At 43.1% G+C, this 12,498-nt stretch overlaps 1 protein-coding gene across 1 annotated transcript; it reads right to left on the bottom strand.

Moving 5' to 3' along the window:
- Positions 1 to 5,319: 5,319 nt before the first annotated feature.
- Positions 5,320 to 7,204, bottom strand: LOC147603871 (uncharacterized). Its single transcript, XM_086796335.1, has 2 exons — positions 6,561 to 7,204; positions 5,320 to 5,344 (listed from the first exon to the last, which is right to left on the bottom strand). Exons 1-2 carry the CDS (start codon positions 7,202 to 7,204, stop codon positions 5,320 to 5,322), a joined length of 669 nt encoding a protein of 222 aa, XP_086652461.1.
- Between the last annotated feature and the right edge of the window lie 5,294 nt (positions 7,205 to 12,498).

The following is a 12,498-nucleotide window of genomic DNA, read 5'->3' as shown; positions in this document are numbered from 1 at the left end:
GTCTCCAAGGTAGCAAGCATTTGCAATAATTTTGAATAGGTACCTAATCACAATCTAGGCGGTAACCCCAAGTTACCTACAGATCGTCACCTCGTAGATGAATAGAGGAAGGTCTATGCAGAGCAAGTTAAACTGCTCGATACAGAGCACATTAACTTGTAGTCTCCTTGTATCATGCGTGTAAACTCAAGAGTTCAAGTACTCAAAATAGACTGTCCACATTTGGTGATCCCTGTCTTAAAAGAAATCAACCAGCATAGAGTATATAAAAAACTATATAACAGAAATCAATCAGCATAAAGTATATAGAAAACTATATGCTTCGAGAAGCCAAGATTAGGTGTGCCTTTGAGACGTTCATTATCTATAATACTATTATCCTCACTATCGCCACGTGGCCTATTAAGGGCTTGGCCACGTGGAAGTAGTGTGGATGCCAACCCCCTTGAGCGTCAGGGGGAGTGTGATGGGCAGCAGCAAAATCTTGGGTCCTCTCCTCTTTATCTTTTTGCTTGAAGTTGACCTCCCTGTAGGACTATGACCAGGATCCTAAAGCTAGGGCCGTGCAGAGATCAGAATCCTACCCAGTAGCGAGACAATCATGGCCTCCCTCTAGGACCACGAGCAGGAACGAGCTCCTCCCCAGAAGTGGTAGAAGGGTGCAAGCAGCCAGCCCAATAGGTCTTCGATCACTAACAACGTGAACCCAATGGTGTCCTCAAACCAAATCAAGGCCCAGACATTGCTTCTTGTCCCCTAGAGGTATGGGTATTGTGTTAAGCATAGACGACGGTTTACATATCTCACATTTATGTTGTGTCGTGTAATATCTCAAATTTGTCTATACGAAAATTGTCATGTACACCGCCAATGGTGGTGCGGATTACGGCTGACCGTTGGGCTTAATTAAGCCTTTCAATATGTGCTTCAGCATTGCTCATTTCTTCTTAAGACTTCACACCCTTGAGGACCCTATGAGAAAAACTACTTAAATAGATAGTCTACTCTCCTTAAGACCACACTGCATTGTGGACACTGAGAGACCTTAAATAGATATACTCTTCTCTGAGTGTCTCTTAGACCTCTGTTTCAACTTGCACTTTTTGGTTGAGTCGTCTACGTGCCCTTGCTTGAAATACCTTTGCCTACTTTCCCATGCGTTCAAACTGGTGTATGGCATCCGACTCCATGATACACTCAATTGCTAGGCTCCTCAGTACTTCAATCCTTTGACTTTGATAATGTCGTCCTCTCAGACCTCCAAGTATCAACTTACAAAGTACTCCCATCGTTTATTCAATGTGCCAGCATTTACCTTCCCCATGTGTCCTTCAAACAAAATCACTATCCCTTTCTTGAAGATTTGAAGTTGAATCTCAACTCCCTACAAGGAAATTTACTTCGTAATTTGTGTTGGTTCCACACGCTCCAATAGAAGCTTGAACAATGTAGCAGCACAGAAGACTCTTTGCCATGGAAACAAGAGCTAAAGTGTTAAAAACGCAACATGGAGACCATGGGAAATAACTTAAATGAAACCATGTAGATCGACCCATTTGCTAGTTACCTATGGCACATGCAACCTTTTACATAGACATAGCCTTGTGTGTAACATGATCGTGCTCTTTGTCACCCAATCTAGTATTTGTGGCACATGCAACCTTGCGTCACAATAGATTATATTTTGATGAGAAGATAAGTTAGTTAATTAGATGAAGATAAGTTTGTTAGTTAGATTATATTTTGATGAGAAGATAAGTTAGTTAACTAGATGAAGCAGGCATAGAGCGTAATTAACAAGGAGCATAATTAACAAGGCACACAATCGTACAATAAACGATTACCTTCAATGGATACCGCATGAAGTATGGGCATTGGACAGCATGAAAAGGTGCCACGTGTTGCACCTTTTACATAGACATGGGAAGATTTTTTCCTTAAAAACCATTGCTCAACACATGCATACAAGTTTGATGAATCCCATTTTTGTAAGGTTCGCTATTCTCCTTGATTAATCAAAAAGGAAGGATCATGTGGTGCACTAATGAGGCAGAGCTCACGTGGTTGGGTGTGAATGGCCTCAGGTTGCAAGCGAGCTATTAACATCAATGGGCATATTGTTCCATTGATTACTATTTCCAATCTTAAATGCGAGAGCTACTCCAACACTATAATCCTTAGTCGAAGAGTGAGTTTGATCTTCGTCTCTATACCTCTAGAGCAAGCAAGATGGCCATGAGCCTGCTTTCGATCGTGTATGGCTCCTTGAGAGATAGAGAGAGAAATCGATGGCCAAAGACAGTGTTAAAGAGTCAGCTGGGTTGGAAAAGAGAAAGCTTTAGCAAATGAGAGAGAGAGAGAGAGAGGCAGTTGCGATGAGAGACCATCAACGGGCACGACTCTGTGGTTTAATTTATGGATAAAAAGCAAAGGTTTTCAACCTTAGCAAATAACTCTCTTAACGTCTTTTTGCAAAATTAATTTATGATTTTGCATCTTTCACTCATCGTAGAGCCCTATTAGGGAACTGAAGTTTTTTGAAAAATGAAATCCATTAATTAGTTATGTTCTACGGATTTAAAAAATAAGACTACATTATGTGTAAAGGTTTTTTGCGGCCGTAGCACAAGCTCTCTTACATGGCAATGGCCTCCTCTCCTAGGGTCATTACTTGGGTTGGTACAAGATTAGAGTAGTAAAGAAACTATTAAAGAGAATTTTAAAACACCGGGCAACAAAAAACAAGCTAAACATAAAAATCGAGCAACCACAATGTCTTGTTGAAAGGCACCAAGGCACTTTCTCATTCATTACACAACCTCTCTCTCTCTCTCTCTCTCTCTCTCTCTCTCTCTCTCTCTCTCTCTCTCGCCTTTGCTTCGCTATTGTTCGTGCCCTTGCTCGTTGTCGCCTTCTGTTCGCTTCGCTACTGTTCGTCGCCCGCGACTCTCCCTCTCTCGCGCCTTCGCTTCGTCGTCGTTCGCGCCCTTGCTCGTCGTCGCCTTTTGTTCGCTGTGTGTATCCGTCGCCTTCGCCCCTGCTCATCGCCCTCTCTCTCGCCTGAGCTGGCTCTGTTCTGTCTGGACCCACTATGCTGTTCTGTTCGCCTCGCTGCCTTGCTCGCACTATGCTGGCCCATCTGCCTGTCCGTCGCTAGTCCCTCCGCCTCCCTTTTCCCACCCACCCTTCCTCAAGCCCCAAGGCAGCAACATAACTCTCTCTCTCTCTCCTCCCTGCCCTGTGGGAAGCGTTGCAGAGTAATCTCGGGGAATGGCTCCGAGTCTCCAAGAGAAGCTCGAGGCCCTCGACGGCAATGAAGGCACTAATCAAGGAGAACAAGAAGACATCCGATTCCAACCTCAATGAGGTGGAGAACAAACTACACTCTCACATCATGGCCCTCGAAGCGAGACACCCGACTCCACTCCCAAGAAAGATGGACAACTTCTATGCATGAAGCTCGGCTACAGGGAAGAGGACCCTCTCCCTTTCACCAAAGCATGGAGAGCCGGGAAAGACTCAACACGCAAGCGAGCCCTCATCCTACAGTTTGCAGGAGAGACGGAGAGGGTCACCTTCATGAGGAAGAGGGTGATTCTACGAGGATTACAGGGAGATCCCATCTATTTGGATGACGACCTTACAAGAATGCAGATAGAACACAGGAAAAGAGGGCAAGAGAGCAGGGAGGATTACAGAGAGATCCCATCTATTTGGATGACGACCTTACAAGAATGCAGATAGAACACAGGAAAAGAGGGAGAGCTCGAGCTAGACGGAGACCGAGAGCACCAGGCTACCAGACTCCCAGAGGGAGATCATAGAGATACGGGCTTGACATCAGCACCATATCTAGGAGCGGCTAGCTCACTTACACTCACACCTAGAGATCATGCTCCGAGGTATTTTTGCCTCGCCATTGCCTATGTATCACATATTACACCCCCATTATGGTACTGGCTGGAGCTAGACAGATTTGCATTGCGTACTTGTATACCTTGCGCATATAGGTTGTATACTGAGCCTCTAGCAGTAGTGCTCCATCCATCACACCCCCCCACTAGCTCAGTACTTTCATAGTTTATTTCATGTTCATTTTGTCCTTTTTTTTTTTTGGACATCCAGAAGACATTGACAGTTGTACATTGATTTATCTCATGGGTCTAGTTCGGCCTCTAGTAGATGTTAATACAGCTTTCTTTCTTTCTCTCTCTCTCTCTCTCTCTCTCTCTCTCTCTCTCTCTCTCTCTCTCTCAGCTTTCTAACACTAAGTTAATGAAAGGTCGTTACTTTCTCTCTCTAAACTTTCTAACATTAAGTTAATCAAAGGTCATTACTTTTGTGGCGATAGTGCGAGCTCTCTCACATGGCAATGGCCTCTTCCCCTATGGTCATTACTTGGGTTAGCACAAGATGTGATTAGTAAAGAAACCATTATAGATAAGGGGGTTCTCTCTCTCTCTCTCTCTCTCTCTCTAAGTTAATCAAATCTATATTCCATAAAGACATGATTTTAAGCTTGTGTGATGTCCTTGGGCAAGTGCTGTGATGATCGAGTGGAAGAATGATAGAGACTATCAAACATGTGGCTAGATGACGGACATCCACATGTCAATTTCCATAAAGACATGATTTTAAGCTTGTGTGATGTCCTTGGGCAAGTGCTGTGATGATCGAGTGGAAGAATGATAGAGACTATCAAACAAGTGGCTAGATGACGGACATCCACATGTCAATTTCCACACAGACAAGGGAACTCAACAGGCAAGCTAATGCAATATTGTTGTTGGAAGATGACGGACATCCACATGGCTAGCTTGGGAGATGAACACCTTCAATTGTGGAAGATGACGGACATCCACATGGCTAGCTTGGGAGATGAACACCTTCAATTGTAATATCTTATGTTGAGTTGGCTTAATGCTATCACCCAATCCCTTTATCCTTTACATGTGGTGCCGACAAGCCCGGCCCATGACTTAAAATACTTAAATTAATTATATGACGTAAAAAGTAATACGTCTCAATGTCCGCCACCATAGGTTAACATGCCCCCTTTCCTGATGTAGATTCCGTCCTCGGAAGCTATGGTATGGTAAGGTCGACAGGGTTTGTTGTGGTAGACTGTATCTACAAAACAGGGAAGTAGAGTGAAAGTATGCTGGAATTCAAAAGATATAGAGTGTAATAAAATCAAGCATGTTAGGAAGTTTACCATGAGAACTTAGTTTAAGGGGTCACATGAATGAGCTAGCGTAGCAAATTAACAGGAGTTTAAAATTATTGAAAGTATTTCAAGAGTTAGCAAGGTGTCGAAGGTTAATCAAGGTCTATAATAATTGGCCTAAGTCAAAAAAAATTACCAAGCTTAATAAATAAACAAATGACCACAATGTGTCTACTCTAAGAACAAGCTAATCCCAAGAGCCTAAGGACACAAGAAACATCAGAGTCATAGGAGCCTTTTGCCTTTATTTCTTTTATGCACGTGATAATTTTTATACATAATGGCGACCTCCCTAAGGCAAAACTAGTGTCGATCCTGGTGCCATGTTTAACACAGGCATTCTCCAAGAATCTATTAGCTCACCTTAGGCAAGGCTATCCCCTACCAACCCAGGGCATTGGTCTGGAGTAGAATACTCCTCGCCTACCAATAGGGCGATAGGCCGACATTAAAGCACATAATAGACTTACATTGCCATTTTTTGTAGGCTTTTCTTTTTATTTTATTTCTCTCTTTGGATTTTTGCTCCTGAACTATAATGTGTTCTTACATCCTTTCGACAAAGGGGTAAAAGCTATGTCTCAGAGGGCAACACATGGCCAGGTTGTTCAAACATTAAGATGGTTTTCACCCTAGACCTAAGACAACGATATTCCAAGGTTAACTAAAGACTTTATGCATTCCCAAGAATTTCTCAAATAAGGTTAAACTCATGATTTACACTAACACGTTAGGCAACTTCAAAATCTAAGTAGTGTGTTGACAAATTCCATGTGGTCATGCATTATAGTTCATGCAATTAATTGAACAGTAAAAATTAAAGAGAGTGGGCATAGAAGAATTACACCTGTAAATTGGAGATCAGTGGAGGTAGCCGTTAACGAAGCTTTTGGGACCCATTTGTATGTACTCTTTGGTATAGTAAGCAGAGCCTTGGAGACCACACTGCCTGTTTCCACTCTTGGCGTTGAAGCGTTAGAGGGGTGGCAAACAATCAAAGATGGTGTGGCCACTTGACTTTGTGATTTTTCGTTATCTAGCATTTTGTCCAGAGTTGATGGCTTAGGTGTGGGATTTTGAGCGGTCAGACTGAGAGCTGGTTCTTGCGTTGTAACTCGCCTGGTTGCCCAATCAATATTGCACTTGGTGGCTCTAACATCCATTTGCGCCCTAAGTTTACAGTCCCCTCCATGGTACCAGCAGTCATCATAACCAAAAAGCTTTGAATTACGGTCCCCTTGTCATAGGCAACAGGAGTGTGCAGAATTCTTGAGACAGGGGTTTTCTTCTTATTGATACCCTTAACTTTGCTGTATCCAATAATGCATTATACAGCACCTCCCTGCCGTAAGGACTCTGTAGCTCAATTGGGTATCTTAGAGGTGGGTCAGATTCCAGTGAATCCTCCTCTGCCTCCTCAAAAAATGCTTGCGTAATCTCCAAGTTGGCTTCTCGTTGGCGCCTAACACGCTGTTGACGTTCTTTGGCTTCAACTCTTGCTTGTATCTTCTTAAGCTCAGCTTGTTCTTTAGCTGCCTTCTTCTGATGGATTGCATGTAACTCCTCTTGGCTCAGGGAGTCATAGTATCTTTTGAATTTACTCCCATTAAGGAATCCAATGGTTTCAACTCCGTCGAGAGTTTCCACTCGGATGGTACCTTGCGGGGTAATTTCACATACTCTATACGGTTCCTTACCAACATATTTGAGGTTCTTCTTTTCGTTACGCACTCCATACATCAGGACTTTATCCCCAACTTTGATGTCCTTGTCTTTCAGGTGGCGATCAAACCATTTCTTCCTTCTATCCTTCTCCACAAGGGCATTGTACACTGCCAATTGCCTTTCTTCGTTTAGTCTCTCAAGGATATACAAACACTCTACTAAGGGATTACCATCCCAACCCTCTTGATTAGCAACACGAAGACTAGGAATGATAAATTCCCACGGCATGACTGCTTCTTGGCCATATACCATCTTGAATGGTGTGCAATTAATAGCCACTTTGTACGCAGTATGATAGGCCCATAAAGCTATCGTAAGCTTTAGATCCCAATCCGTGTGATAAGCCTCTACAGTCTTTGTCAGAATAGAGATTAAGGTCTTGTTGGTACTCTCGGCTTGGCCATTCACTTGCGGATAATAAGGAGTAGATTTATAATGGGATATCATAAAATTTGTTGTGAGCTCCTTAATCACTTCATTTATAAAATGCGTACCATTATCGCTCACAAGTTCAAAAGGACAACCGAAGCGTGTGATTACATTTTCAAAGAGGAAATTGGTTGGTCCTCGCATTTGCCTTACGTGTCGCTTTCGCTTCAGCCCATTTGGTCACATAGTCAGTGGCCACAATAATATAGCGAGATTGTGTGTTGCGGGCTGCTGGGCTAATTGGACCTACAAAGTCTAAACCCCACTTTTCAAATGGTTGGTTTACTTTAATTGGATGTAGGGGCATTTGATCTTTTCGCTGGGGTTTCTTGTAGCGTTGGCATTCATCGCAACCCTTCACAAAAAGTGATGCATCTTGGAGCATAGTGGGCCACCAATACCCTGATTGTAAGATCTTTCGCGCAGTTAAGTCTCCTAAAAAGTGACCACTGGCTACGCCCATATGTGTCTCTTGCAAAATATATAGATACTCATCCTCTCGGGGCACAACGCCTAAGAATGTCATCCGTTCCTCTTTTATAAAGAGTCCCGGCCATCAGGTAATAGGGTTTGCATTCCTTGATCAGCTTTCGAGCTAGATCTTTACGAAGCTCCTTGGGTGGAAATCCATTAACCAAAAAGTTAACAATCTTCTCACTCCATTCAGGCATTGTCTCCACCATGAACAACAAAGTGTCAGGTAAGTCATCATCAACTCTCGTAGGAGCTTCACCATTAGGTATGCGAGACAAATGATCAACCATGACATGTTTTTTGCCAGGTCTCACAACAACAGTGAAATCAAACTCAAGAAGAATCAATAACCATCGTGTGATTCTTCATGTGGAGCATGGTTTGTTTACCAGGTACAACAATGCTTGATGATCCACATAGAAAACAAACTTAGTGGCAAGGAGGTAATAACGAAATTTTCTTACTGTATATATCATTGCCAACCCTTCTCGCTCTGTAGTGGTGTAGTTCATTTCAGCATCGTTCAACTGGCGACATTGGCAAAGCTAATGGGGTAGTCTAGTTTATGTTCTCCAAGTTGAGTTAACACACACCCAATAGCAAGTTTGATGCATCAATATGCACATGGGAGATTAAATCCCAGTTAGGCATTCGCAAGATTGGAGCACTCGCCAAGGCCTTCTTTAATAGCTCATATGCATGGTTCGATCCAAATAAACTCGATGAGAAGCTTGTACAATGGTCGAGCTATCTCAGCGAAGAATAAAATAAACCTTCGATATGGAAATCCCATTTTTGGACACTATATGCCCTAGAATAACTCCGTGTTTAACCCAAAATTGGCATTTGAAAGGATTCAATGAGATGCGATATAATCTACACCTTTCAAATATTTTTCGTAAACACATCAAGTGCTCGTTCCAAGAAAGATGAACACAAAGATCATCTAAGAAAGCTTCACAAAAGTCCCTTAGATATTCCTTAAAGGCTGTGTTTATCAATTTGCAATGTTGCAAGTGCATTGGTTAAGCCGAAGGCCATGATGCGAAAGGCAAACACTCCAAACTTCGTTATAAAAGCTGTTTTAGCTTGGTCCTCTACTGCAATTGTGATCTGATTATAACCAGAGTACCCATCTAAAAAGCTATAAGCCTCCTTACCTGCAACTCTTTCAAGCACATGTTCAGAATACGGCAAGGGATAATGATCTCTTCTGGTGGCTGCATTAACCTTTTTGAGATCAACGCACACTCTGAGTTTCCCATTCTTCTTTGGTACAATGACTATCGGAGAAACCCATTCTGAGTGCTCAATAGGGTATATGAATCCACATTTTATAAGCTTTTCAATTTTCTCTTGTACAATCTTTGCATACTTAGGATTCATTAGGTAGGGACGTTGCTGGACTCGTTTAGCATAGTGCTAATCATTGGAATTGTATGTTGCACCACAGAGGGTGGAACACCCTTCATATCATGGTATGTCCAAGCAAATATGTCCTTGAATTCTTTAAGAAGCCTCTTAAGTGTAGCTTCCTCCGTCTTGGTGAGGTCTTGAGCAATAAAAACTGGGTTAGACTCCTCACCTGGATCTGCTAGTTCTATCTCCTTAACTACCGCCGGGCCATCGTAGACACCGCTACTCCCATTGGTAGGCGTTCGTTGAGCTTTTGTGTAGACGACTTTACGTTCCCCTGTGGTAAATGATTTGAAATGCTCGGGTGCGGGGTGTAAGTCTACCGGTTCTTGTTGTGCCAGGCTTTTTTCTTTTAATTTTGCATCCTTTTGTTGCTGAGCTAACTCTCGGTTTTGACGCCCTCTCGCAGTACGACTTAGTTTCGGCTTCTCTTCGATTTCTAATTGGGCAATGTCATGAGGTTGCGGAATACACACATGACACTTTGGAGGTATTGTCCCCAATTATCTGCTAACTTCCAATGAGCGTCATATGCTCCTACATAACTAAGCCATTCTGCAGTGGATCTCTCTTTGTTTATTGTAGTTCATACATTAGCTCAATAGCGTTGTCGCTTATGTCTTGTTTTCTTCCTTTCTAGTTTTTGATTTTTGTTTCTATCATATTCGGACTCACTTGGTTGATCTTCACTAGTGTCCCCCTCACTCTCGGATGAACTACAAGAGGTCACTGTCCTAGGCCTTGAGCACGTTGCTTTCATACTTGGGTGAATATTTGATTTATACCCCCTATCAGGCTCAGAGTCAGTTTCTTCTTGAGATTCAGACTCAGAGTCGCATTGGTTAGAGTCTTCGCTACTTTCAGTGTCAAGGGAGTTTGCCACTTTCTTGCCATCAGGAGTCAAGTGCATAACACCTATCATGTTTACTGGCACTAATGGTGGCATATCTTGCCCCTCATGCATTACCCAGCTTGTGCCTCTATTTTCCCATGTGTCTATAGTTGTCGCTAGGTGTACCCAATCCATGTTATCCGACTTAGTCATGCCCGGGTAGGACATCCATATAAGGAGAATCTTTCCCATCATCAGTCTCTTTTTTGCATGTATAGCAATACTTTAATGGGGCTGAGTGAATAGTGGTATCTGATCGATTATCGATGATAACCTTGCTTCCTAAAGGATGCGCGCGACCATTCTCAAGATCAACTCGAATGACAAAGTCCTGGAATTGTAGGTAGACATGGTTTTTCGACCAGTCATGCACCATTTGTGCTTCCCTCATGAAGGGACGTCCTAAGATAATTTGATATGACATAGGATGCTTAGAGAAATCCATTACAATGAAGGTATGTCTTACCTTGTATCCCAGAACCTTGATCTTAAGGTCCCTTAACATTCCAATAGGTTTAGCTATAGTTCCGTTTGCCATCTTAACCACTATGTTTGTGACTTCTAGGTGAGGTCTTCCCATAGATTCCCAATAGTTTTTAGTCACAATGCTCACTCCAGCACCACCATCAAGGATTCCCTTTAGAGTTAATCCCTTGGTAGTAATGGGGAGGGTTGCATTAGATTCGTCACCTTCAAAGTATTGTCCCAACTTGTTAACAGGTATTTCAACGACCGAGTCTTCATCTAGGTTGGGCTGTAGGTCCAAATGTTCCTCCTCATCTTGAAGCGTGTCGGGTCTATCCATATTTGCAAATTGTGGTAACCCCGCCTTCAGTTCTCCATTGAGAAATGCTCGAAGAGCTAAGAATAGCCGTATAACTTGGATATGATCATGGTTCTGATCTCAGAGAACATAAAATCCATTAGTTTGGACACATTCAACGGTACTTTTTGAGATATCGGCCCTTGACTAGGGGCTGGTGAAGATGGAATCACTTCCTCTTCGATGGGGTCAGGCATTCCCTCACTAAACATTCTTTCAAGCAAGAAAGGTGTCTGCCCACTTCCTGATGTCCTATCCTCACTTTCTCGAATGATACTAGGTATAGCTAATGGTTTATGGCTCCTATGAGGCTGAACTTGTGTAGGAAACACTGTGTCATCTGGAATCTTGATTTTTCTAGGGTGTGCTGGCTCCAATTCTCTTTGTGTTTCTTTCACCAAACCCCTTAAGTGTTGCACTCGTTCAATCTCCTCTACTGGGTTTGGGTAAGTTCCAATCTTTTTCTTGAGGGTTTTTGGCCCACGTGGCTTGTCTTTGGGAGTCTTAGTCAGTCTGGGTAGCCGAGAGGGCATTAGCTGACTTGGTTGTGGGGCCGGAGGAGTTTCCTTTTGTTTCCCCTGATTTATGTATTTGCTTGATTCTCCTTCGTTGAGCTCCTGAGTGGGTTCCTCCCTTAAAGTAGTGGCTTTAGTCCCCATGGTTTCTATTGAATCAGAATCATCTTCAGGATCATTCATATACACTGGGTCGTCTCGTGTCCCTATATTAGTCTTTGAACTAGGTTTGGAGCTTGTGGCATTAAGCGATATCTTACATCGCGTTTTCTTTTTCTTTGCTCGAGCAATTGATGCAGTATCCCTCTCTTCAAGAATGTAGTTTTGATTTTGAAGCATTGACTGTGTGACTACATTCGCGGGTATAATAGGTGTGGTTCCTAGTGCCTCATTGGTGACCTCAACCAAATTCAATGGTGTAATCTTGGGTGCACTCGGGTTATGTGGACATTGAGCAATCAAATGATCTATGCCAAAATGATTACATGTAAGTACTGGCATTCTCGACGTGCTCCCTTGATTTGGTTGCATTTGAGCAGCGCTCTTCTGTAGCCTATTAGGGCACTCCGCTACACGATGCGGTCCACCACAATCGTAGCATTGAAGAGGTGGTCTCCTCGCCAAGGTATTAAGGTTTTGCTCTCTTGTGGGGCGAGAGCAGCCGCTTGATATACAAGCTTGACTTGCCCGAAATGATCCTCCATGTAGTATTGGGGAGTCATTTCAAACGTATCAATCCCATATGGAACAGTGGGGTCTATATCCTCTTCATAATCCCCACATGCACTATGTGACTCACAACCCATCTGGTTTATAGGGGTAATCCTTGGATGTGGAGATTGCGGTCCTAGCACTCTCGGTTGTAACGGCACAGAGACTGGACTAAATTTGGGTTCCTTGGAACTATGTGTTGTGACGGTTGCTCGCGACAGGTGGTGCAGGCATCAATGCGGGTACTTGAGGTGTGTTTGACCAGGCTAGTGGTGCCTGATTTGCT

This window comes from Cibotium barometz, chromosome 63 (assembly GCF_041138505.1).
Source record: "Cibotium barometz isolate CiBa-2024 chromosome 63, ASM4113850v1, whole genome shotgun sequence".
Lineage (NCBI taxonomy): Eukaryota > Viridiplantae > Streptophyta > Polypodiopsida > Cyatheales > Cibotiaceae > Cibotium > Cibotium barometz.
Note: the sequence above shows the minus strand (reverse complement) of the source record. Positions and strands in the feature narration are given on the sequence as shown.